This window comes from Lissotriton helveticus, chromosome 2_1 (genome assembly GCF_964261635.1).
Source record: "Lissotriton helveticus chromosome 2_1, aLisHel1.1, whole genome shotgun sequence".
Taxonomy (NCBI): Eukaryota; Metazoa; Chordata; class Amphibia; order Caudata; family Salamandridae; genus Lissotriton; species Lissotriton helveticus.
In genome coordinates, this window is record NC_136059.1 from 44,791,501 (window position 1) to 44,819,474 (window position 27,974).

General features: G+C 44.4%; 1 protein-coding gene and 1 pseudogene across 1 annotated transcript in view; both read right to left on the minus strand.

Annotated features, from left to right (window-relative positions):
- Positions 1-8,404: 8,404 nt before the first annotated feature.
- LOC144819195 (large ribosomal subunit protein uL23 pseudogene) lies at positions 8,405-8,879 on the minus strand (annotated as a pseudogene).
- Positions 8,880-16,976: 8,097 nt separating this feature from the next.
- The window catches only part of LOC144817691 (long-chain-fatty-acid--CoA ligase ACSBG2-like), a 432,359-nt gene continuing 421,361 nt past the window's right edge, over positions 16,977-27,974 (minus strand). The window contains exon 13 of the mRNA XM_078674438.1: positions 16,977-17,364. Within this exon, the coding sequence (XP_078530564.1) occupies positions 17,219-17,364 (146 nt within the window). The 3' untranslated portion in view covers positions 16,977-17,218. The remainder of the gene's footprint in view (positions 17,365-27,974) is intronic.

The following is a 27,974-nucleotide window of genomic DNA, read 5'->3' on the forward strand; positions in this document are numbered from 1 at the left end:
AACGTGGCAACATAGCTTTACATAGGCCTAATATTCGTAGTATTCACGAGAACTGGAAATTGACATACTAGAGATGGACACAACTGTAATTGCGTCTTTTAATCGAACATGGGGAATACATATGCATATTAATCATGCACAGATAACATATGATGGAGGACGCGTAGGGACACAGAACATGGCAAAATTTACTTTTCCACAGTCCAATCTGGACAAAACCAGGGAAATGACAATCTGAGTGAGGGCAGTTTGGGAGAAGAAGCGGGCAATTTTTTTTATTTTCTTTAACTGAAAAAAACTGGAGGAAACAACAGCTCCAACTTGTTTATTCAGAGAGAGGTCCTCACTAATGAAAATGCCGAGGCTCTTGACCGAGGATGATTTGGATGGGGGGGTGCCCATGCATGAAGGCCAGAAACTGGGGTTCCAGCTGAGGGTGCTCTGTCCTGGCAAGACCAGTTCGGTCTTGCCTGGGTTAAGTTTCAGATGATTGCAGCTCATCCAACTCAGAATGTGGGACATGGTGTTTTGGAGTTCTACCACAGAGTCCTTGGTGTTTAAAGGAAAGATGAGCTGCAAATCATCGGCGTAATTGAAAATGGTGACCTTAGCATGCCTGAGGGAGTACAGAAGTGGGCGCAGATACAAATTAAAAAGCAGGGGAGACAGCGAAGAGCCTTGGGGTACTCCACAGATGGTAGATATGGTAGGGGCCGTGAAGGGGCCTAGTCTGACCGATTGAGTTCGGTCAGTGATAAATGAACGGATCCAGCTCAGTGCAGGGCCCCTGAGACCTGCCTGTTCGACACGGTCGACCAAGATGGTATAGTCGACCGTGTCGAAGGCAGCAGAGAGGTCTAAAAGCACCAGAGCCTGATGGATCCCTTCATCCACATTCCGCCTCAGGGTGTTCTGCACCGAGAGGATGACCGCCTCCGTAGAATGGCAGGGACGGAAACCGGCCTGATTAGGTGCAAGATATTCCGATTTTTCAAGGAATGTGGAGATGCTGTCGCATACATGAGACTCCAGAAGTTTGGCGCAGTATGGCAGCAGAGATATGGGCCTGTAATTGAGTGGGTCTAGTGGATTGGCTCCTGCCTTTTTTATGAGTGGAATAAGGAGGGCTTTTTTAAAGTTGTTTGGAACTTTACCCTGAGCAAGTGAACCATTCAGCATGGGAAGTAGACCCCCAGGGATGCTGGTACCTACTTCTTTCAGGATGTAAGGGGGGCAGATGTCATCAGGGGAGCCGGATTTGATCTTAGAGAGAAGTTTAGATAAGTTGGTGTTTTCGATGGGGGGGTAGGAGTCCAGGGTGACAGGGTTATAAAAGATGTCTGAAAATAAAAGGGGAGGCTGGGTGGTGGGAATGTTTTGTTTAATGGTACAGATTTTGTCAAAGAAAAAAGAGTTTAAAGAATTGCAAAGTTCCTGAGTGGGTACTGTCGGGAGGGAGGTTCTGTCACTGGTGCTAAGATCTTCCACAATGTTGAACAGTTCTTTAGATTGGTTCTGAGCTTTAAGAATTTTTTCCGAGAAATAGTCAGTTTTGTGTTTTAAAATCAGCTTTTGATAGTTTTTGCGAGCCTTGCAGTAATTAGCCCTGTCCTGTTCTGAATAGGCTATGCGCCATTTTCGCTCCAATTGACGGACTTCAAGTTTGTGAGTTTTCAGAAGGGGTGTAAACCACCTATGGGCGTCATTGGGGCGGGAGCGAGGAAAGCAGGTACAGGGGGCGTGAGCGTCCGCAGCCTGGAGAAGCCACCCTGAGAAAGCCTCTTCCATCTTTTCAATGTCCTGATCAAACGGAGGAAGGGAGGAAGTAAGTGCACGGTTTGTGTTTAAAGTCATGCACGCGCATTGCATGTAAGCATGCAAATCGCATAAGCAATGCCTGCAATTAAGTTATGGTGTGGGTTCTAGCTAGCGCTGTGACCATCGAGGCCCTGTCTGTAGGCTCTCTGGCTCTTCTTCGTCTTCATGGGGACCATAACGCTGACCCAGAGGCTCAGCAAGGATGCGTTCGGTGAGATGGTGAGTGCTACGGCACGTGGCAGCAGACTGGTGTTATATGTTGTGTTGGATTCTAGCGTGTGCTCGAGCCATCCTGAATGTTGTCGATTCTAGAATGATGTTTACGTGGAGTATGTAGAATACCTGCTGCATTCGAGTTACGGAGCTCCAGCTGACGGTTGTGTCTGCATTGCGGTGGGGTCTTGGGGGTTTAAGTATGAGACTAAATCTGAGAAGAATCCTCCTTGTGTACGATTATTCTTCACAACATTATAGTGCCTTTTGTCTCTTCCTTGGTAACTCGATGCTGCCAGGGTGCCTTGGCACGGCCTGGGAAAGGGCAAATGAGCCGGGCGAATGTCTTCCGGTCGTGTGCATTTCAGAGAGCCTTTCCAGTGGCTCAGGTGCTGCTGACACTCGTGGTTATTTTTTAAAGACACATCAAAACCGAAGTGAACATTTAGACTTGGACTTCGCTCACTAGAAACTTGATGAACGCATATATGCAAGTTAGCAAAAAGCCGTTAATTTATCCGGTTATTCACCGGCCGGTGCAGCAATACCGGTCCTAACTCACCGACATCCAAAAGCAACACCTTTTGTAAGATGGTGGGTGGTGGTGCCAAGGGGTGGTTGGGCGGTGCAGTGGTCATATGGCGACCCTAAGTAAGTGGCTGTCCACTGACCTCTCTATCCTCCTAACGGATGTCCCAGCATGACGCCTCTTAGTGTAAGTTTTCCTGCCAGCCGGCGGCCCCTTTAAAGGGCTGTAGAAGCTTCAGGGTCTGGCTTCTGGCTGTAGACACGGAATGCAGTAGCATGCCACTTGGAAATGCTTTTCTAACCCATTGGTCATATGTGCCAGCGTTTGGAATATCAGTGAGTTAACTGAAAGAGAAATATTGTGACAATTCCATTTTAAAATTCGTTTTTAAGCAATGTATATTTTTAATAGGGTTTTGGGAAAATATTGAGAAATACCACCACTTTGGGTAAAATAAAAAAAATGAAGCTCGCTGATAGACAGAGGTGGCATTAATGCTGGTTGGAACTGGGAAGCAAAGGCACGAAGCACTAAAATCATGGTAAACAATAGAGCTGGTTTCGTGCACTTCTCTTCAGGCTTACCCTCGCCAACACCTGTTTATAGTGCATGTATGTGTGCCCCTCCCCAGTCTATAACGCCTTTGCATACATTTTAAAGCCAGTGCTTAACATATTCCATAATAAATCGAGGGGAGGAAGGCGTAAAGGGACAGATTTATACAGAAAGGGAAAATAACATTGGAATGGGAATTACACTCTGAGCACATTAGCCGAAATGGGTCCTCAACCGGTCACTTGGGGTTCTTTTTAAATAGCAGACAGAGGTATGTGTTGAGGAGGCCTCCTGGAGATAGGGCCGTCTCCACCCCCTCACTCCCCCACCAAAGGGGCTGCAGGGGCCTCTGTTGCCGTTACGACAGATGTTTTTAGTGCGCTCTACCCCCATAACCATCTCTGTGAATCCGTGAACTTTCCTCGGATTGTTGGGTAATTGTTATAAATGTGTTTTCAATAAACCCCATGTGTGGGTTGTGAACAATGAACATTTCTTCACTGTATTGTTTATTTAGAAACAAAACGTCACCCTTTAAAGTCGTCTGCATTTTAGCCTGCTAGGGATCTAAGCGGTGTTAGGTGCTGTGTTGGTTGAGAGAATGAAGTTGATGATACACTGCCACACAGTCCATTGCAGTAATGTGCGATAATATAATGCATGGCTAAACACCTATAAGACCCAATGGTGAGACCGATTTGCATTGCAAATGCAACAAGTCTCACCTTTTGATTAAGGTAAACCATTTGCTTTGCTAATGGTATTGTATAGCAAAGCAGATGGCTTCAACTTAATAAAAGGTGAGACCTATTGCATTTTCAATGCTTGTTTATAATTGTGGACATACTTTATCACAAAGTATTCATGTGGGGTACTCTATGTGTGCCTGGGAAACTGTCTCAGCCCGGGCTGATACACACGGGTGGGAGGGGGGATGACTGAAGTCCATTGAGCTCAATGGGGGTTTCACACCTGGGGGGTATAAAGTGTGCATCGAATTGACCTCTCTCGCTCATGAAGGAAGAGGTGATAAAAAAAATAATGTGTGATACCTTTGTGGTCTCTTAAACTTCTCCAAAGCTGCGGGACAATTGCAGGCTTTAAAGCTTGTTAACTAACTAGTGATTGTAAAATGGCGTTTTCAGAATCTTTCCTAAGGATGGTTGGGTTGTGGTTCCATCACTTTTGTTCGCATCACTATCCTGATCCTCATCAGAGAGGAAAGAGACGTGGCTAAGTCCTGCGACCGCTAAGAGTCCTCATATCCGGGCAGTGCACACAGTGATTCCAGGGGGTTGGGCCGTTTCGTTACGGAGGCGCGGTGCTGGGAGGTGACTTGTCCGACAGCATAAGCAAGGAAAGCACGTGATTTACTTTAGTTTCAAGCTGAGAAAATGTTTTCTGTCATTTGCCGCTGAGAAAATGTTTTCTTTCATTTGCCGCTCTCACGGTGCTCTCTATACACACCTGTAGACTGCAGAGAGAGGATGTGGCGTGTCGGCCAGAGATGTCGACTTTGGATCTGGAGATCCAGGTTCGAGTCTCGGCGTTGGTTAAAAATACTGTGATTCTTGGCAAATCAATCTCCCAGTGCCTAAAAAATAAGCACATGACATGTATTTTAACTGGTGCTCATTTACAGCGCGCTGATATCTTCTGGCCGCGCTCCCACTATGTAAATGTGAAAAATAATCACACGTCCCCGTTATAAGGATAGTGGGTTTGAATGGGGCCACCGGTGTCCCTTGCGGGGCAACCCACCCTGCACTTGTTCTTTTAAGTTCTTCCTTCATATGAGCAGCACAGGAGAGAAGAGGAGGCAGGGGCGGATTACGCACACTTAAGGACAAAAGAACAAAAGAACAAAAAAACTCAGCGGTGACAGAGCGGAATACAGCGTTTCAATCAGATCCCAATGAGATGCCACTGTTTTGCCACAATTGGCCAACCCTGTCGTAACATTTTGACCCCCAGCTTTAACATAATTGCAGTGGCCCTTATTTTGTGGTACAAAATCTATGCGTTCAAAGCTTCCACTGTATTCACTTAGGCCTTTTATGTGACTCAAAGTAGACTATTTGGAATTCGGAAAAAGCCAGAAATTATTAATTTCCAAAAGGATTATCCGTGTTGGACTGCAGCTGTGCATTATATCTAACATTTTGCTTTAGGCTTTGTTATCCTATAAAAAGCTCATCCCTCCCTACACAGAGCTCTTAGATTAAACAGGCAGGCAACACGTATAGAAAAATAGGAAATGCTTTTTTTAGTCCAGGTTTATTTTTTTTATTTATTTAAATCTGAAAGTACCTGGTACATGCAGTTATTTGTATGGTGGAAGCTGTTCAGGGCGTCAGATGAGGTCTCCCACTTTAAAAGTGACACCTATTTTCTGGATGCGTTTGTCCTCAGAGATGTATGTGGTGAAGAATCTGGCCGCTGTCCCTGCCCGTCTGCGTTCAGCAGTTTTTGGTCTGTTACTTAGATGTATGCAGAGTTCGAAATTGGCAGGTGAATGACATTCCCAAGTTTGTGTTTGATCAAAACCGTTTTCATACTTTATATTTAAACAACTGTCCCTGATCAGCTGAGTTGCTGCGGGTTAAAAGGAGAGAAGGATGGTCTCCTCCACCTTGAAATGAGAGAAAGGAGAAGCAGCTCAAGAACAAGCTTTTGCAATGCAATAAATCTCTTTTGAGAGAATTTGAGCTATTGGAATTGTAAATGACAATGCCTTTGATTTGTGTTTTGAAAACATGCAAGGGGCTTGTACACACACACTTTGTACTTTGTACTTATAGATGTTGCTTGCAAGAAGAAAGGCTGGCAGTAACTGCGTCTCTCTTACTACCAGCCTTGCTTCCTGAAAACAGCAACTAAGTACAAAGTGTGTGTTTACTCACTGCTTGCAGGTTTGCAAAACACATAAATAAAAGGCATTGTCATTTACAGTGCCAATAGCTCAAACTCTTGCAAAAGCGAAACCTATTGCATTGCAAATGCTTGTTTATTTTGAAGTGATAAGTGAAGGTGAATACGAAGGTAAGACAACGTTTTTTTTAATTACCCTACCATGTTCCAGCCTGTTTTGAAGTGTAATGCCCTCTTCTGGTTGGGACCTGCGTTATTGGTGGTAGTGGTCACTCTGAATGTGGTATTATTGTGATAACAGCGTTAGCTAGGATGTACAAGGAACCAGTGGCATTGCCCGAAATCCGATGTTCTTATTGCGGTTAGGACCTGGTTTTTACTCTCCAGACGAATCGATCTACTTGGAGTCTGTGGTACGCCGAACGTGTTTATAAAAAATGTTTTGGTAAATTGTGTACAACTTTGTGACTAACAATAGGCCCGGGTAAGGGACTAGGACAGTGTTGGGATTCTTATCTGGGGTTGTACTTAAACTAGGTGGGATTGACGGGTTTGGAAATTGATGGTATTATGTTGATTTGCTCTTTAATTGGAGCTTTGGTATTTCCCTTAAATCAGAACCCAGGCCTCTAAGGAATATGTTTCAATTTTGGAACCATTTGATTGAGTGGACCAGGACAAAGACGCTTCTGGTGAGATTATGTGATGGTCTTTGTAGGCACACTTTGTGGTACATTCACTTAGAATAAAAGAGGAGAATACATCTTTTCTCTCTTTTTGCTTTCTCCTCTGTTTTTCCCTGGCTCCTCCTTCTTCTTCTTTTTTAATTTTTTTTCCTTCCTTCTTTACACCTTTCTTGTACCTAACACAGTCTTTTTACTGTGCACGCTCGGTGTACTTTTGGGTCTTCTCCTTTTTCTAAAGTCTTAAAAATTTAGTGTTTGTGATGAAATAGTATCTTGATTTTTCTACCAATAATACAGTATGATTTGGATCAGAAAACACATTTTAGCTAAGTCTATATACTAAATGTATTGTATGTCCATTTATTTAGTGTCTCTCTTTTGTTGAGTTAAGCACCCTAACTTTGGTGTGAATACAGATTTTAGAATCTTTCGCGAGACTGGTTGATTGTTGTGTTGTTATCTTGGGGTAATGTTGCATATACACAACATGATACTAGATCTTTTCTTGCTTGAATTTTTTTCATTGTCTGTTTGTTTTGCCATTCTCTCAATGTAATGAATTTATGTGGTTTATATGCTTATGCACTTAATTATATATGTTGGCTAGACATGTTTATGTGTTGTCTTATATGGCAGGTGTACTTAGTGTGTTTTTATTTGTGTACTTTTTTCAGCCCTGATGAAGTTCCATTCGGAACGAAACGCATTGGCTGATGTCCAAATTTTAAATTGAAAATTCAATAAAGAATATATTTTGGAGTACACTCGGAATTCTCTGACTTCATCCTGGTGCACCGTCCCTCTTCCTATGAATCTATCTATCTGGTCTCCAGTGGAGTATAAGTGCGGCGTACTCCGGATGTGTTTGCACAGACATTTTATGAATCTGTTTACTTAAGAAGCTGAAGTGCTGAGCCTTTGGTCAGCTGCATTTTGTCTTTTCAATTGTGAAATATGGACTACTCTGTTGGTTGATGCTGCCCCGGCACATACCATGCGGCACAAATTAAAGCAGCCCAAAATAACACCCTGCTCCATCAGAAATATGCAATTTTTCTCACAACCTCCTAAATTATTGCTTTACCCACTACTATTTTTTCTGTTGTTTTTTTGGATAAATCACTTCTTACAAAAATATATTCACAACTTCACATTTTTTAGGGGCACCCCTTTTAGTATAACAAAAATATTAAATTAAAGAATAGAATACTTTATTGGAAAGATAGGATATATAAGGGTATCATAACATACATTTTTAGTAAATTAGTTGATTTCCTTTTCTGACCTTCAGCAAACATTCTATTGATCCCCATCTAATAATACCAAATGCAAACAACTTAAAGGGATTCTACCACAATAGATCTTTTCCCTCCAATCTCCTGATCAATCCCACCAACATACAGTATCCACTCTTACTTTCTCCAATGAAGTGAGAGCTTCCTACATATATAAGCATATTGATACATTTTCTGCTGATAGATCTGATACGAATGTTGAATTACAATGGGAAAAGGACTTTCAACATACATTTGCACTTCACATTTGGAATCCTGATTTGGGCCAAAATTCACTCCACACCTCGCTCTGCTCGCTCTGATCCAGCTTCTTAACTCACAGAATGATAAGCCCTCTATAGAGCATTGATGCAAGGAACTAGAGGTATATCTCTCAACACCTGACCTGAATAGTTTTTAAATTTTATTCTGAACTATCCAGCGTCTACAGAGGAGGCTTAGATTATGCCAATTTTGTTGGCCACATCCAGTGCATCATAGTCAGGAGCTAGACGCACATATGCCTTCTTCTCGCCGTCTGGCCTGATCAGGGTGTTGACCTTGGCAACATCAATATCATAAAGCTTCTTTACAGCCTGTTTGATCTGGTGCTTGTTAGCCTTGACATCCACAATGAAGACCAGCGTGTTGTTATCTTCAATCTTCTTCATGGCAGACTCCGTGGTAAGAGGGAACTTGATAATCGCATAATGGTCAAGTTTGTTCCTACGAGGAGCACTCTTCCTGGGATACTTCGGTTGCCTTCTTAACCTCAAGGTCCTCGGCCTCCTGAAAGTGGGGGCTGTCCTAATTTTCTTCTTCTTGTGACTGTGTACCCCCTTAAGAACAGCATTTTTAGCTTTCAAAGCTTTGGACTTTGCTTCAGTTTTAACAGGGACAGCTTCCTTCTTGGCCTTCGGTGCCATGTTGGGGGTGAAATGACCTGAATAAATAATTATGGCTGTGAATGGTATCAGTGATTCTGGGAAGCATACTTTTATGAGGTAGATGCAGCATTTCAGTAATTGATTACTTTTTTAACTCTAGCAGTCAAATCAAGATATTCTATCATGGAGCAACTGTTCCCTCGTACTTTGGCGATCACAACCCTATTGAAGCAGCATTGAGGATCAAAACCAATATTGATGCTGGTATTGGCAAGCCTAAACCATCCTCAGAAAGCCTTAGAGTGATATGGAAAATCCATAATTTGGTCCAATTCCTGGAAACCATCATAAGAGATAATCAGGAGTTGATCATGGGTTGCTTGACTGAGGAGGTAGACCAGAAGCCAATAGTCTCCTCTTTTGTACAATAATTAAAAAAGCTCTTTGTAAAACTCATCAGATCGATGCATACTGCACCGAAGTGGTTTAATCAAGATTGCTCGGCAACCAATTGACTATTGCGCAGGGCACTTACTGCTAATCCTCCAGATACACTCATAGTAGCTGCTTTAATTAAGAAGTATAAAGCTCTTACTGTAAAGAGATGGAAAGAGGTTATCACCCAACATTGAACACAGTAGCTCAAGCATCATCTATGAAGGATTGTAATTCCTTCTGGTCTGTTGTAACTACCATGAGAACAATAAATCACGCTGTGACCCCCAATTAGCTGCCACATTTTCAGTGATACAAAAGGGAATGATGGACGTCCATCACCACCCCCTTTTGTACCGCTTTGGCCGCCATAAGTGTGGTAGGGTATGCTCAGACGTGAGTCCCTTGCTCACTTTGCCACTGGATTCAAGCAAGCCGGGCTGAAGACGGCTGTAATGCCAGAAACCGATCCTTGGAAGCTTGTTTCCGGTCCAGGGAAGGCATGGCTTGGCAGTTCGGGCTGGACTGTTCCCATGAGGCACAGGGTCAGACTGATTTGCATATAGCCATGTCTGAACTGGGGTGGCAGAGTGGGCTAAAGGACGGTGATGGATCTAACCCAGATCTTTTGACTGGGTGTGAGTGTTTGATTGGTTCAGATGCTCCGTCCATCACCACCCCCTTTTGTACCGCTTTGGCCGCCATAAGTGTGGTAGGGTATGCTCAGACGTGAGTCCCTTGCTCACTTTGCCACTGGATTCAAGCAAGCCGGGCTGAAGACTGCTGTAATGCCAGAAACCGGTCCTTGGAAGCTTGTTTCCGGTCCAGGGAAGGCATGGCTTGGCAGTTCGGGCTGGACTGTTCCCATGAGGCACAGGGTCAGACTGATTTGCATATAGCCATGTCTGAACTGGGGTGGCAGACTGGGCTAAAGAACGGTGATGGATCTAACCCAGATCTTTTGACTGGGTATGAGTGTTTGATTGGTTCAGATGCTCCGTCCATCACCACCCCCTTTTGTACCACAATTTCAGTGAGGCACAAAAGGCTCACTTTTTCAAAACATAAGAGCGTTTCAGCGGGGCAAACCCAGAATCCAGGCCGACACGCGGTTGAAGGCAGGCGGCTTGGCTTTGGCGGTTGCTCCTGGTCACCTTTTCTTTGTTCAGACTTAGAAACTTTTCTGGAGCTTTTTCTTGCGGTGTCCCTCAATGCTCTTCACCAGGCCGGATTCTGTGAGGGTTCTCCGGCCTTGGATTTCGTCTACTCCCGGTCAATCTCGGGAAGTGGGACCTACGGAGCTTTTAGCTGGACGAACCTGGATGGCTTGGCCGGTTCGCAGTAGAAGGCAGGCGGCCTGGTTGGCCAGGTTGAGTCGGTCCCTCTAGGGAGCTTTTTTCCAAAGTTGCTCCAAAGTTCTCCAAACTTTTTGAACTTCTTCCTGGAGTTCCTCAAGGGGTCCCAGAGTGTCTCAAACTCACTCCAAGGGTCTGGAAGCTCCAAGATGGTCCTTGAAAGTTGAGGACTTCAGTTCTGACAATCCACTTGAACAAAACCCCTACACATCCACTGGTGTTTTCCAGGTTGAGGATCCTTGGTGGTTATGCTCCAGGTGAGCTCGTTCAATCTGTAGCTTTCAAGGAGTCCACTGTTTAGTTCTTTTTCAGCATGATAATTCACTGGCGTTTTAGAAGGTGCAGTCTTCAGAGGCCAGGCCTTAGAAATCTTTGCACAGCAATCTTCTCAGCTTGGCAATGTCTTGCTTCAGTAAGTTTCACGCAACAGATCTGAGAGGCTCTGCCCCTCTCAGATACTTATTCCCAGTTCTCTGGGGCAAGGAGGAGGTCACTGCTGACCAATGGGAGAAGGCCAACTCCCCAAAAATATGACCACATTCTGTAAAGTGTGGCATTATTTTGTACCAGAGTGCACCAAATCTTCCAAATTCATAATGGCTAATTTTCCAGCAGAGAGTCAAGAGCTGGCTAAACACACCCCCTAGGATGGCCTATTTCCATAGACTTTCCCCCTACCATCTGCAGATACCTTCCCTAATCATTGGTCTGTTTGGGGTCAAAAGTGTAGAGTGGAAACTTACACTGAGGCCACCCCCCTTTCTTTGAAGACCATGGTTTTTGACTCCTCCCCCAGGTCTGGCATTCCTGTGTATCAGCACACAGGCCTCCCAGCAGAGCTGGTTAACCCCAGGGGCTCTTTATCACCTCTGCCAAGCAGCCAGGCTAATCCACTTAACTCGGACCAATCAGGACAGACCACTAGAAAGCTGAATTTGGATCTACAAACAAGAAAGTCTTATAACTTCTTGTCTGTGCATTTTAGGAGAAATTCAACAATATGATATTGTTGGATGTATTAATACAATCCACAGTGTTCCTAGCATCAAAGTCCAATTTGAGCAGCACTTTACCACAATGTGGGGAGTGAAATGTGAAATTTTACTTCACACAGGGCATATAAAACTCATTTTATAAGGGTATACCTTTTAAATATCTGACCCCCACCCTTGAGACACCTAGCGGAGACCCTGGGGGTTCCTAATATGCAAAAACATTGTAGGTTACCTATTTTGTAAGTGCCCCAAACCCCAAAGTCGAGTTAGAACACAATTTACTTTTTAAAACTAGTGTTGGCACCCAGGGCTGCTTTTACACTGACCTCAGGCTTCAGCAGTGCACACAATGCAAGTGCAAAAAGAACTGCTGGCCTCCAAACTGCCATGCCCTAGGGTACTTGGAACTTCTAGATAGTTTCAATCCCCTGCCCTGTTATATACAAGGGGCTTATAGGGTAGGTCATGGCAATCACAAGGGGATCCCACAATACCAATGTGTAACATAGTGTATATAGGTTTTTCAACTGTATTCTAAATGTGTGTCTTTCAGCATTACACTGGCCCTGTGCCTGGTTAGGCAGAGCCCAGGGTCAATCAGAGTCAGTTACCACCAGTACCATTCAGCAAATGAATATGTGATTCCATCCCGCTGTTTTTCTCCCCTGAGGGAATCACAACGCGGTCGTTACAACTACCGCGTTGTGATTCTGCATACCATTACTCGACAAGTCGGAACAACGACTTGCGGAGGGGGGGTGCTGGATGTTGGAATAGTATAATTTACTATTTCAACTCCAGTCAGTGTGGACAATAGGGAAGGTGTTGGATTCTAAATCCAACACCCCCCCCCACCTCCCTCCCCTCCGCAAGTCGTTTTTCCGACTTGCGGATTAATGGTATGCGGAATCACAACGCGGTCGCTGTAACAACCTTGTTGTGATCCCCTGCGGGGAGAAAGATTCGCGGTAAACGTTGTTTACCTCAGCACATAGTTGCCAGGGCACAGGATGACTTTGCAATACTCACTCATAGACATATCTGTCAAAATTCTAGGCAGCGATATATATAAATATATGTATAATAGGATTAAGGAATGGGCGTCAGATAACACCATTTTTCATATCTGTCAGTATGGATTTCAAAACCATGTAGGTACAATAGGGCAGTGCTAAACCTAATCATTGTTCAGTACACAATAGCTAACCAAACACCATTGTATCTTGCATTTATGGATTTGACTTCAGCATTTGATTGTGCAATCTGATCAAACCTCTGGCGACTTAGAATTTCTAAGGGAATGGATGAAGTACTTGTACACTTTCTAGCCTTACCTCATGAAGACATGAAAGCCAGAGTAAGAATTGTGCCTAATGGCGAAGTCTCCAATGAGATCAAAATCTTTTGAAGTGTGAGGTAAGGCTGTGTGTTGACACCTTTACTGTTTATCGTCTATATTAACAAGCTCAGCCCCGATCTAACCACCATTACCCCCAATGTCCCCAAGGTCAATAGGGCTTCACTTCTTGTAGGAAGCTGTCTCTTTACATAGTGGACCAAAAAGAAGCACACTGTGTAAAGAGTCCAAGCAAACCCAGGAAGAGTTACAGAGGCACAAATGACACCCCAAATGCTCTCTTTTGTGGTAGTGTGGGTGACCAGTTAGGCAGGGGCTATTACACCGCAGCTGGTACCATGCAGGGCCTTTACCACGCATGTGTTACACGCATGCAATGTTACACGCATAGCCTTTGCCATGCATGCATTACCACGTATGCACTGTTACGCACATAGCCTTTACCACACATTTTTTTACAACATATATGCCTTTACCACGCATGCCTTGACAGCAAATTAATGTTGTAAATGTATGAATGATAAAGGTATATGTGTAGTACTGCTGGTAAGGGCAAATGCTGGTAACTGTGGTATAGGCACTGGCGTGGTCAAGGCTATCGGCGTCGTTAGAGAAAACAGAAAGACCCTTCTGCTTTCTCATGACGGCCTGTGCCACGCCTTGGAAGAGCTGTCTCATCGTCCTGTTAAGGTAAGAGGGATTGGGCCTGGGGTAGGGTGTATGGATTTAGGGTGTTTGACTGGGGGTGTTTTTTTTTTAGGTACTTAGAGCCAGGGTGAGCTTGTGCCGGGGTACAGGGCAGGGGTCGGGTATAGTTTAAGAGGGCTGGGGCCAAGGGTGTTTGATTTTAGGGCGGTGGACGGGTGGTTTTGAAAAGTGCTAGGGGTTGAAGGGCAGCCTATGTGTAGTTTGTATGTGGGTCCCTTCGAGGTATAATATATGCTGCAGCCTTAGGGACCCTTTTTAGTACCCCTGCCATAGGTACCTGGAGTACCATTTACTAGGGACGTGCAGGGGTGCTAAAGTCCTTAGCCAGTTGTAGCACAATTCGACTTTACCTTGTTTTAGGGAAGGAGCACTGGCACTCAGGTGTGGTAAGTAGGCCTCAGTGCACCATCAGAGTCGAACATCAGCATTCATATGCTAAAATGAGGGGTAAAAGGGAGGGGGGTGGTAACTGCAACAAAAGCCCTGTTCTCTAGACTCCCGACTTTGCTAGAAGGTCAGCATCTGCTGGTGTCCTCCTTTATCCAATTCATGGTTGATTTTCATCTTCAAAAAACTTTTCAAAGTCATCTATTATGGCTTGTGGCCAGATTTCTACCCTTGCTGTTGGTACAAACTGCATAGAACCAGCACTTTGTCTTATCTTAGGTTTATCTTTGATTCAGCTGGTTCTTGGGCAACTAACATCACAGGCGGAAGCTATCTAGGACATTGGTTTCTCTTTAGTCTACCTCCGCCCCCTGGGGGAGGGCACTCTCACTGCCTCTGGAGATCTATACTACTCAGGATGTCCCTGTTGCAGCATATCAGGCCAAGATATGGAGTATTGCCAATTGCAAAGCCATTCAGCTGGAGCAAAACTGCCTGTGTATAAAAGTTCTCTCGCCCACTTTATCCTCCTTTTAGATCATTCTCTCTCCTCCAGTTGTGATTCCAGGTGAATCGTCGCTTCTTTTTGGTTGAAGGTGCACTCTAAGTCCTCACTTCCCTGGGTTGGGTCCATCCTGGTTTCATCGAGGGAGTCCAGGAATCCTTCCAGCCGTCCAGAATCCTTCTATCCCGTGGTTCTGGTCTCATAACTTATCAACTAGGTTGCTTGAACTAATAAGCCATATTGAATTCCCAAGGTCTTCATTCGGGGTCGCAGTGCTATGAATGTTTCACGGCACAAAACCGTTTTATGGGAAACGTTTTGTGAAATAAGAAAATAATCATTTCAAAATAAGAATGGGTGGAGTTAAGGAGAATGCACCCAAACCTTCCTTAGTGGTCAAGGGTATGGTGACCTCAGGGACAGACACAACGATGTGCACCTTCTTCCGCAAAATACATTAAAGATTTGAAGAAAAGCATAGACTGGTCATGGAGGGCATGTCAAGACTAGCGCCTCGATGCCACGGGCACCCTGACCAAGATACTAGAGCTTGTAAAACACAACAAAGTATCATGAGACTCTATACTGGTGGATGTAGTCTCAGGACTTCTGAAAGTACATGTTACAGGATACAGGTTCAATTCACGGCTTCTGAACGTACAAAATACATGTTACAGGCTCAGGGTTCAAATCACTGTTTCTGAAAGTACGAAATACATGTTACAGACTCAAGGTGTAAATCACTGTTTCTGAAAGTACGAAATACATGTTACAGACTCAAGGTGTAAATCACTCCTTCTGTAAGTACAAAATAAATGGTACAGGCTGGTACATGCTCAACGTTCAAATCACGGCTTCTGAAAGTACAAAATACATGTCACAGGCTTAAGGTTTACAACATGGATTCTGAAAGTACAAAATACATGTCATAGGCTCAAGGTTCAAACCACAGATTCGGAAAGTACAAAATACATATGAAAGGCTCAAGGTTCAAATCACTGCTTCTGAAAGTAGAAAACATATGTTACAGGCTCAAGGTTTACATCACAGCTTCAGCAAGTACAAAATACATGTCACCGGCTCAGGTTTAAAATCACTGCTTCTGAAAGTTTAAAATAAGTGTTACAGGTTCGAGGCTCAAATCACTGTATCTGAAAGAATAAAATACATGTCATAGGCTCAAGGTTCAAATCACCGCTTCTGAAAGTACAAAATACATGTTACAATATCAAGGAGAAAATTACAGCTTTTGAACGTACAAAATACATATTACAGGCTCAAGGGCCAAATCACGGCTTATTAAGTTTTCTTTTTAGATTTTTCTAACATTAAATTACATTTAGTTACATTTTTAACTATTTTTAAATTTAGTTAATTCAAAGTTTTTTCTACGCGGATTAAAGTCCGTATTATCGTAATTTTCTATTGGAGTGTGCTGCAGTACCAGTGGTTGGCCATGTGTGGGGCTCTGAGCTGGTGTAATTTGGGACTTTGGGTTATCGTCATTTTAAACATGCAGTTTGTGAAAGCATTTCCCGCCGTAAACACCTCCCTAATCCTGCCTCCTTACATCTCCTTAAACCCCTCCAATTTAGTAGTCAGGATGCCCCATTTTCCAGCCAGTTCCCCATGTCCCTCCCACATTTACTACTGAGAAGTAAACTTACATCTGTTAGGATCTCCCCATTGAAAGGATAGGAGCACTCATAGTTTTCTGACTATTATTTGTAGTAGAGTTGAAGTAGTATTAAATGTACTACAAAGTGCAGTCTGTGAAAGGCACCTCAGTATTTATAACAAATCTCTTGGGGCTGTGTCTAGAGAATTCAATATTTTTGATTTGAGAGCAGAATGTTAATGGAATAGCGCTTCATCAATGGCAGGAGTAGGAGCTGGAAACACCATCTCTGTCTGTCCTAATCCCACACGGCGAAGCGAGTGGTGGAAGCGTGCAAGAGTTGCAATCTTTCTGAGATTAACCAAAGGTGATGGGGTGTTAATATCAGTCTCTTATTTAAATTATTATCTTTACAGTAATCTCTGCTTTGTTTTGTCCATGAAAACTGAGGTAACTTTCAGACTTTCATGTTTTCTTTTTACTTCACTTAAGCTTCCCAAATGCTAACTCTGATTAGTCCCTTATATGAATAACTTAATGATAACTTATCCAAATTTTGACACAATTATAATATATGCACTTCAAGGATTTGAAGGTGTCTTAGGCAGAAGAGGAATCTGGAAGTAACCATAAACAGAAATATCCACTAGAAGTAAATAGCGGTTCAAGGACAGAAGTTCAATTGTAGGCTCAAACTGGAAGAAGAGTTGATTTGTGGGATTCAAGCACACATGCCATTGTTGTATGCACACTACCTTACTCTTAAACATATACGCACAGACGTACAACAAAATCAAGCTTTATTTACATAGCTGGTCACAGGAAATTACTACAATCATTAACTTGAGGGGCACATCAATGGAATGCGTCTATATATTTTTACCAACTTCTAGATCACCAGAAAAGGCCCGCAAGAAGAATTCCAGAAACCTTAGCTTGATATCTGATTGCGTTTCCATACACAGTGTGCCATCCTTCACCATCTGTCCCTTTGACATCCAGGCTCCCCAGGAATCAGTAGATCTTTACAGCTTACTTTTTAATCCTTTACTTCTTTGGGTTAGAGGTCTTTGTTTCTTTCCCTGGGGGGATCTTCCCTCCATGTAGAACTCATCAATGATCTTCTCATACTTTTTTAAGATAACAGGACGCTTCAATTTCATGGTGGGGCCTGAATATGAGAGAACAGATGAGGAAAGTTAGAGAAGGAGGAAAAGGAAAAGCAAAGTATATCTAAAGCAAACGTACAATCTTTAAAAAACTCTTAAATATAATATTCTAACCGTTCTGTTACCATTCTGTAAATCTCAAACTCTGGCAAATGTTTCTCCCTTGCAACAAATGTCCTTAAAGTGACTTGTTCTAACTATGAACAACATATTATTATTATACTAACATATACTTCATAACTGCCCTATGTATTTTTACTGAGGCACCATTTAAGGCTAATCTCTACCTACATTTCTCATTACAATGGGTTCTCCTGGTCGACTGAGTGGGGAGCGTGAGAAAAGGCTTTTAGACATCCTTTGCCTAATCTCTCATAAGATTTTGTCCTGGGCCACACACAGCTGTAAACAAAACTCCTTAAAATTGTCTATGTCTCTTATAGCTTGGGGTTAGTGCAGTGAAGTGTTCAGATCTAATAAATCAAAAAGTGATACAGAGAACACAATTGCGAATGTAGGGCCAACGAAGAATACAAGGTGTTGCTTCATCAAACAATGTTAAAAAAAACATTGAAGGAAAAGTGAGAAAAATGTATTAGGATTTTCTCAGAAAGGATTACAGGAGCACTACATATTCCTGTCTCCATTATATTGATCTAATCCTGTACCCTAGGTATTGTTTATTACCTGTTTTGGTGATTCTATTCCACAAATTGCAAGGGTAAAAAAAGAGAAAACCATATTTTGCAGAAAACTTTGAGATATAAATTGTTATTGTTTATTTAATTATGAGGCACTCATAATCCCAAACTTCATGACGCTGAAAATAACAAATGTTAGCAAAGGAGAAACAAAGAAAAATAGCATAATATAAAAGAAGTCACTGTGGCTAAACAGCAGTGTTTTAAATCTTCTTTAGAAGGGCAACATTTGGGGAATGCTCAGGATTTCATCTGAGAGATCAGTTCACTCTCCTATGGCCATTATGGAAACAGCCCACTGGCCATAATTCACAGTAAACTCTTTAGTAATGACTAAGTCATGAGCTCTTCTCAATTTCAAATGTCTTGGTGGATAGATTGAGGACCTGTCCTTTAAAAAGGCAGAGGAGATCCATGACCACCCAGAAAATAATTGTCATGGCTTTAAATAAAAGTCCCTGCCTAATGGAGAGTCAATGTAGTTGTCTCAAAATGGGGGTGATGTGATGTTTCTGAGGAGTGTTACCTACGAGACAAGCAGCATTCTGAACCAGCTGGAGCCTCTTTGAGGATTTGTCTGATATTCACGCAATTCAATTATCCAAGGTGGACAACACCAAAGCCTAAATCACAGGGACTTGAAGGGATACGATGACCGAAATCCAGAAATGGCAAAACGTCCTTTACTAGATTTATCTGCCACGAGCATGTTTGAGCCAGTAATGCAACGTAACGATTAAGCAGCAGAATCACATCATGGGATCCAAGGTTGCATACAACCTCTTAAGGTTTTTTTTTTTGTTTGTTTTTTTGAAGGTATTATATAGCGCGAATGTGACCTTTGCTGGTATCAGAGCACTTTACAAGTAAGGTAGTTAAACAAAAGGGACAATCTATAAAGAAACATAGTATTTCGAGATAAAGACTTATGTTACAGCTGGTTGTTCTACTAGTCCGAAATAATGTTCAAATTAATTTCATCATGAGAAGAGATTTACCTTCTTTTTTGAAGGAGGCAGTTGATGGGTTGAGTCTGATTTCTGGGGGTACTGCATTCCAAATCCTTAGCGCAATTCCAGAGAAGGCGCGATTATATTTCTTCTTCTTGGAAAATCTTTGAGGCATCCAAAGAAGGTTGTTGGCGCTCCTGGAGGGTCTGTTTCCACACGAGAGCTCCAGTTTTTGGGCCAGGTACCTCGGGGTGTTGTGATGTAGGGCTTTGTGTGTCATGTAAGCACATTTTTAGATGAATTCTTGCTTCGAAGGGTAGCCAGTTAAGCGATTTGAAGTCAGGGGAAATGTGGCAATGTCTTTTGAAACCTGTGATGAGCCTGGCCGCTGAGTTGAGTGATGCTCTTAGCGGGGCAGTTGTCGATCTAGGAGTCCACAGAGTTGCACTAACATATTCTAGTCTGGGAATTACTAGTGCTTGGACGGCTAGTTTGAAGTCGTTTACTGGGAGGAAGGGTTTTTTATTTTCTCAGGGTGTACATCTGAAGGTTGAGGTTGCGGACCCATTATAAATGGGCATTTGCCATTCTGTAGTTTTGTGATATTGTTGCGTTGGTCAGAAGCTCTGATGTTGCTGGATTCACTGGTAGAAACCTTTGGGACATCCACTGACATGCAACCTTACATAAATATGCACGATATTTGTATAGTAGACAGTGCACAATGTGTGGAGACTTCACCTGATGAAATTTAAATAAAACATGGGTATCCTCAGCGTAGACATAGAACTGCATCCCAGATGGAATAGGAGGTCAGCTAATGGGGCCATATAAATATTAAAGAGTAGGGGTCAGTATATATCCCATGGCACGCCATAGGATATGGACTTAGCTTCAGAAATAAATGGAGGCAAAAAGATGGTTGTGTCCAAGATGAGAAGTAACTAAACCATTGAAGGGAGTGTGAGTCACATCAAGTCCATCTAACCTCTACAGCAGTACCGTATAGTCAGTGGAACTAAATGCTCACCTTACCTCATACCTGGCCGTCAAACTCAAGAAGGCCGGTCAGACTAGCAGCCTCAGAATTTCTAACACTCTACTCCTGATCTCGCCGAAAATCTGTGAACAAAAAAACGCTTCTTGTTCCTTTTCTGGAAATGTGCCCAAAATCTGGAACTCCATCCCAGTCTAGATCTGGACTACCCCCTCCTTTACACATTTCAAAAGGCAGCTCAAAGGCCTCTTCCTCAAACGTTCTCTCCTGAATGGATAGCCGCTGCCGAAACGCAGAAGCTTGCACTTTGCAGGGCACAGTCACTTCATCACTAAGACTTCTACCTCATCCCCTTCCTGACCCCTCCCTCTTTCCCCCTTCCCTAAAGGAGTCTGGGCTTAAGTCAGTGTGCCCAATATTGTGATTCCCTGTGTCTTCCTTTCTTGCAATGTTGTTCTGTGCGCCGAGACTTCCAATTGCGCCTTGATTCAATATGTTTATAACAGCCAAACTGTGTGTTTTTACCCTTGCTGTGAAGCGCTCCGATTCCTTTGGGTCTGGCCACGCTATATAAAACTATACAATAAATAAATAAATAAAATGCTGCTGGCAGAGCTCACTAGACCAGCACAGTTGTCCATGTCATGCCTAAGGTCACCAAAAACAGAAAAGACCACCAATGCAGGGCTGTTCCTGGAATGAAACCCCACTTGAAACAGATGGCAATATTTCTTAACCTCCTTAATGCCCTGCTGTTAATGGAACACCAGTTTTTCTAGCACCTTACCCAGCAAAGAAGGAAGTGAAATCAGTCTGAAATTTTTAGGATCTAAGTGTGAAAGCTGGTGTGTCCTACTGTGATTTCAGCAAAGCTGCTTTCCATTCCCAGGGTAAGGTAGCTTCTTTCACTGAGAGATTAGGTAGAATGGTGATTTGTTGAATAAGAAACTGAGCAGTTTGCTTTATATCATAGGCTGCACAAGAGTCCCAGGAGTTCCTGAGGGCTTGGGAGTAATAACAGCCACTTTCATGCCCTATTGTCCACTTGCAATAGTTCAGCCAGGGAAAATTTCTCACCACCAATCATGTCCAGGGGGCCAACTTGTATGGCTGTATATAGTGTTTGTTGTGTACCATTATATATTTGTTCCACCACAATTGCTTCATCTGATGTCAGGCACCTTTTCAATAAAAAAATCTGAAAATGAATCACAAAGATTTTAGGAGGGTACTAACCCTTCATGGGAGATTTGAGCATTAGAGGGCAATTGTACTATTATGTTTCATAGTTGCCGGTTAAATATGGATTTCATAATCTTCCTGACAGCCCACAAATCACTCAACAGAGCAATGATGTTGTCAAGGCTACTAGGATTATGTGACATGGGAATCCAAATTATGGGTTAAGGTTGTCTAAATTATGTGGTAAAAAAATACTTTGCGTCACATTTTGCAAGTTATGTGGTGAATGCAGTAAATTCGAACCCAGTATAATTATAAAGTATTTGCTGCAGCAGCAGAATTGCATAAATTCCATGACCTCACCATTGCTCAATGTTTTATTTGCAATGTATTCAAGAAAGGTAAACACAAACAAAACATCATGGACAGCAATTGAAATGTGTTACACTTAATGTTGAGTGAGGGGTAGTTACAAGATGGCAGAGAAAAGAACATCTCCCATAGAGCTGATAATTGGGTCCACCAGGAGATTCATCAAGTAGCTCAAAGTATATGCAAATCCCTACAATCTTACAAAAATACACAACCTTTTTAGGTCTCGCCTAGGCAGTGCGCAAGCACTGCTAGGAGGGACATCTTGGAATCGCTCCATGCTTTAGTTGAAACTCGTGCATGTTTTGCACTGTTTCCTATTGGTACGCATGCATGTATGGCATTTACCTTGCTGGAGTCAGCAGCAGCGCCATCTGTTAGTAATTATCGCATTGGCTCCCGCAAGGTAAAACCGCCATACATGGACTTCCGGCGGCGCGCGCCACTGAAACACCTTTGAGTGGTGCCCTCAGCCTCGCTTTAACTTTGGAGGCCGCGCCAGATTTTCACCGCTTGTTTGTAAGGCTGTGCAGATTTGTTCTTCTGTAGCATACTTTTATTCTTTTAAAGTGATATGCAGCCCCTTAGATAAAACTATGAGTAAGTTAAGAGCATTTACGCAGATTTTCTACGAAATAAGATGCCTTTGAGAGAGAAGTCTGATTAATGGTCCGTGATTTATTGGTGTGCAGCACGAAAATCCATTTAGCTGCTGCTTTATAGGGGTCATGCCATGCGGGATGAAATCGGAAGTACCTTATTTCCCTCAGACCTACTAGGCATCATGATTTTATTGGAAATGTGTCGATTAGTGATTTTATTTTCAGCTTTTTCACTGCTTCTTTATAGGCAACATGTTAACAACAGGGATTAGGAAAGCAGTGGTTCTACAATATTTTTGGTGTGTTTCTGTTTGTGGTCTTGAATTATTGTTCAGAAATTATTAAGTCATTGTTGGACTTGGCCCATTTTACCAAAAATGTTCGCCTTTCACACCCTATTTTAGGATGTCTTCCCCATGGTAGAAAAATGTACAGGCCATGTGTTGTCTGAGATGCCCTAGTAAATGAAATGCAATGGTGTCCGCCCTTGTTAATCCCCCCCCCCATTGCAAGAATGCACCCTGGTGAAATGTCGCTTTTAAAATGGATGCCGTGGCTGTGTGTTGTGCCGCTTGACTGTGGTGGGTTAGCAGTCTAGATTTTCAGTTTCCAGCCATCACAGCTTTTGGAGGGAAAGCCTGGCACCCAGGGTGCTCTACTCCTCCCCCTGAGCCAGTTAGAACCAGATTCCCAGATGCTTCCAGAAGCTTCTGGCACTGTCTGGTAGGTGGGGTGAGGGGCGTATAAGTAGGGGGGCTGTTCCACCATGTGCTCAGACAGAGCAGGGACATGAACATGAGGGACCTGCTGCCAGGGGGTACCACCACTTGTGCCTGTGTGCTGGACCCTGCACCGAACTGAAACCCCTCTGCTGTCCACATGGCCAGTGAAAGTCCCACTGCAGGAGTCAAGGCTGCTGTACAGGAGAAGTGCCGCGCTACAGTGGTAAATGGTTTTTAAAGCCTACCGCCCTGTCCTGATGAGTGCCCACTGACTGCTGACCTTGCCCAGTAGTGCCTGCTGCTCTGCTACCTGGCCCCTGAAGAAGGAAGGAATGCCATCCTAGGACCGGAGGCTGCTGGAGGGACCTTGCGCTACGCGAGCGCTACATCTAAAAGCGCCAGGAGAAGAAGAGCGCTTTACCTGTCTGCCAAGTAGCACATTTAACTGTGCCCAGAAGGAGGTGGGGAGCGCTACAACTGTCCCCATCTGGCCTGCTGACTAGCGCCTGGTGAGTGCAGCGCTATATTACAAGCGCCGATGAGGAGCTGATCCCTGCGAGCGCCTGAACTGCGCAAGGAAGGACTGTTCTATTTAGAAGCGCCGCAGGAGCCTACCCCGCGTTATTGCTGCCATAGCGGGTGCCTATCCCGCGTGTGGAGACTGCCTGCATACTTTGAAACCAGCGGGAGCCTACCCCGTGTTTTTGATATGGATTTAACTGGAGCCTACCCCGTGTAATGGCGGCGCCTGTGCCGCTTAAGAACTAGCGGGAGCCTACCCTGCGTTGGCGCACCTAATTAACCCAGCGGGTGCCCACCCCGCATAGTTGCCGCCATGAGGTAATTCACCGCCGCGGCCGAGTTGTACCAATGGAACGGCCTGTTGGGAACTGCAGTGGGAGCCTACCCCACACTGCAGAGCTGCCCAAGATCACCGCAGCGGCCCAGGAGGCTCCGGAGTCCCACGCGGGCTTCACCGTGACGTAAAGGGAGCCGCGGTGGGATTGGCGAAGGCGGGGGGACCTCTCGGGGAAAGTCCCTCCCTGCAGGGGCGGAAGCAGGAAGAAGTCGGAACGAGGTGTTGCGGGGCTCCCGTGGTGACGAGGGAGTCCCAGGTTAGCCGAGCAGCCAGGCGGGAGCCTACCCCGGGCTGGCCCATAGCATGCAGTTCACAGATATCAAACTTGCCCTTTCATGTTTTTTTTTTAGGTTGACATTTTAAGTACTGTTATCTGGGCAATCACAGCAACTGTTACGCGCTGTTCTGTGAAACTGGTATAATCTGTGTGAGCGCTAGCAGCGCAATGTATAACATCAGTCTTTTCCAGCAAGTCACTTTCCAAAGGGAGACCAGAGGGATTTAAACCCGTAGTTCATACCACTTTTTTTGGGTAGGATGCTTTATCTTTTGATTATTTTGATAACAAAAGGTTAAGTGTACTTTTTTCTCTTTTAGTCTCATTAGGTCTCGTCTGGCGACACAGCGCGAAAGTGCTGTTGCCAGCGAGATCTATTGTCGCTGACTTTCCTCTCAAGGGAGACAGGAGATGGGCATGCGCAGGCTGCAGGCTGGACTGGAAATGTGGACACGCGCGTGAACACGCGCTAGCATCCACTGTGAGCCATCCCATTGCCGTTAATTAAGTTTCAGTTTCATTGTTAAAGATGTACACCTGGCGCCTGGCACTTGGTGCGCTTTAAATACTGCTTTCAGTACATGAGAAATTGAAGTGTGCTTTGACAGGGTGGGCTTGTGATACTGCTTTATTTTTTATTATTTCGTTTTACCAAGTTTCAGAACATGAAATGTGCTGTGTCTCGCTGGCGCCATGGCTTCAGTAATAAGCAAATGCAATATAAACAGCGCCTTCCGGCACCGAGGCCAAAGTGTGACTTGCTATTGGCATAGTTGCGGTGAAACCCTCTCTTTGCTATGCCCGACTTGCCCAACCTCCCCCCCTTCCTAAACACCCAAATGCAGCCTATTTACGTCTCGCCTGGCCCAGCGGCACTACTCCTACTGCACCCCTACTGTCACAAGACCATGGTGGACTCACCTAGGGTGTCAGGCAGCAGGCAGTGCAGAGGCAGCACACCCAGCACCAAGCAGGAGCCCCCACCGTCTTCCTGGCTACCCGGGAGCACAAGCATGTTCCTCAAGCGTTGGTCCTTTCCTCTTCTCCCAGGCTCCTCCAGTGCTAACTTTCAGCCGGCCCTCCGCTCTTGCCAGTGTCCAACCTTGCCCGCTGCTGCCTCCTTCCAAGTGAGACTCACGGGCGGCCGAGGTGGCAGTGGGGTAGGCCAGTCCCGCCTCGCACCTGGGTGCTGCGGGAAATTTCTGTGGCTCCTCCTATTGCACTGTGGGCGTGAAACAGAAACACGGAGGCCGGCACTTTTTATGACGCACGCTCCTCTCAGGGATTTCATGTCCTTGTTGTGTGCGCACCACAGGGCTTGTGTGTGCACCACTCGGGGGACGCTGCTTTCTGATGGCGCCCGCTCACCACAGGCATCTCGCTGGCCAGGAGATATGCACACCCAGACAGGAGATGTGCATACCTAGACAGGAGATGTGCACGGCGTGTAGTGCCAAGAGACAAGCGTGCAAGCCACAGCAACAGAGGCAGCTCACGGGCAGACATGCCTGCGGGAGGACTGTGGCCCCGCAGGGTCATTCGGCAGTGAGTCTGTTTGAATGTTCTTCATTTTTTTTTTTTTGTGAAGCATGTGCGCAGTGGGCATCCCCACCCGGCTACTATGGCTTGTTAATACAGTTACCCCGTTAAATATGTGCATACTGTCCATTTCTAGTTCAATAATCATGCTGAAAGTGTTGGCACTGTCCATTCCTAGATACATCTTACTGACATTGTTTGCACTGTACGTTTCGAGAGCAACAGCCCTGTTGAAAGTGTGGGTGTTGCCCATTTCAAGCACAGCAGTCCTCATGCGAAGTGTCGGAAATTTCAAGTTCTAGTTAACTGTATTATTGTAGCTTTAACTCGCAACAATTCGAAGCAACATGTTAGCGCGCTACAAATCTCTGTCAATAAATACATCATTATAATACACCTGGCACCCTACCCGGCGTAGGTGGGAGAAATAGGCCATAGTTCACCACTAAAAAAAGAGCTAAGACCCTGCTTCCGGAGGACATCTGCGAGGGTGATTCCGGACACGGAGCCAGGTGTTTCAGAAGCAAACACAAGGGCGATGGGAAACGATCACTTTCAGCTCCTCGAGATGACAGACGTCAAAGACCCGGCCCTGAGCTCTCGGTGCAGACTGCAGACCCCTGTCTAACAAAGCTGAACTGGGTCAAATGACACTTGTGGTTGCTTCACCTGCAACTACGCCAATAGCAAGTCACAACATGGCCTATTAAGGATTAGTATACATCACTGCTGAGCCCAAGCTCAAAGCAGGGGCCGAAGAAACTGAGGGGCATATTACCGAGATGTGCGTTGCAAAAACGCACAACACACATCTCCGTATCGCCGGATTTCATCGCCTAATTAGCACGCAATTATCAATGAGCATCAGGCAGGCGATCAGAAATCCGGCGATAGTCGGCGATATGGCATATTAGCGCATGAAAAAAATGTTGTTTTCATGTGCTAATGTGGGCCTTGATAATAAGGGGGGGTGGATTCAGCTTTATGATCCGCACCCCCATGTTAACAATGCCTAACGCCTGGTCGGAGCAGGCGTTGGGAGACCTGCGATAAATGAGTTTATCGTAGGTTTTTGTCTCCCAACGCCTGCCTTGGTAATAGGGTGTTCCCACCTCCAACCACATTTTACATGTGGTTGGACGTGGGAACGCCCACTTTGCATGTCATTAGCGATGTTTATCGCTGACATGCAAAGTGGGCTCCGGCCAGACTTTAAAGTGCCCTTGGTAATAGGGCTCTAGCTGTATCGCCGCTTTCTCAGCACAATTCGCAGAGAAAGCGGCGATACAAGCCCTTGGTAATATGCCCCTCCGTGTTGCTACTTACTTTCCATTTTGTTTGTCTTTTTCTTTCTTAAGGATAGCACTGCTAAAAAGAATCATCAGATCACTAATGGTTGAAAATGAAATAGAATGTGATTCGTGCAGTTGTGAAAGGGCTGACCGACTATAAACTGTTTGCATGTGGGTATGGGCGACTAGAAGATGTTTCTTGGGGTGTTCCAAGCTTCCTTTCAAGCATTATTGGACAGAATTGAGCTCTGCTGGAGTCGGAACTTTCAGGGGCCCGAAGCAGACAGGTCATGGTCAGAGATGCACAAAGAAGAGGTGCTGGCCAAGTTTGGCATCTGCCTGTATGTAACCAGACACAGCTCCTCTTCTGTCCCACACAAAAGGACTTCGGGCCAGCAGGGGCATGTGCTCCAACCATGTGTGGAATCTCGCAGAGGGTGGACTTTTTGCTAAGGCCATAAATAGTGCCACAAAACATTTATTATCCCATTTTTGTAAAAATGATGCTCCACAACCACCCGCCTCTCATCGCTTTTCCCCAAGATTACTAAGTGGCTCCATTTTCTCACACATTACCACTCTCTTTAAGCTAATCTTGAACAGGCCAATTATTCCCTTTAAGGGTTTTCTCCTGTCCGATTGTAAACATTTTTTTAAAACTTGAGCAATCAATGGGGTTGTGTAAATATACAATGTTTGTAACTAGTATAGCAAGATTTGATTTGATTTGATTTGATTTATCCACTTATAAAGCGCGCGATTTCCCGAAGGCGTCTTGGCGCTAGGACAGATAGCAAGCCTCAAAGATGGAAAACAAAACTCCCTTAAGAGTCAGCCATGAAAAGCCAAGTTTTCACTGCCTTTCTAAACATGGCCAGTGTTGGACTTTCTTTTATGCTAAGTGGCAGCCGGTTCCATGCCCGAGCTGTATGTACCAGGAAACTTCTCCCACCCCAATTGGTTCGTCTGAATTTTGGGATACTAATTAATTTCAATTGCCTTGATCTAAGCATCCTGACTGGTTCATACAATTTCAAGTTAGTTCGCAGAAACTGTGAGCCTAAGCCCTGAACAGCCTTGTATGCCAGGCAAAGTGATTTGAAACATACTCTCTTTTCC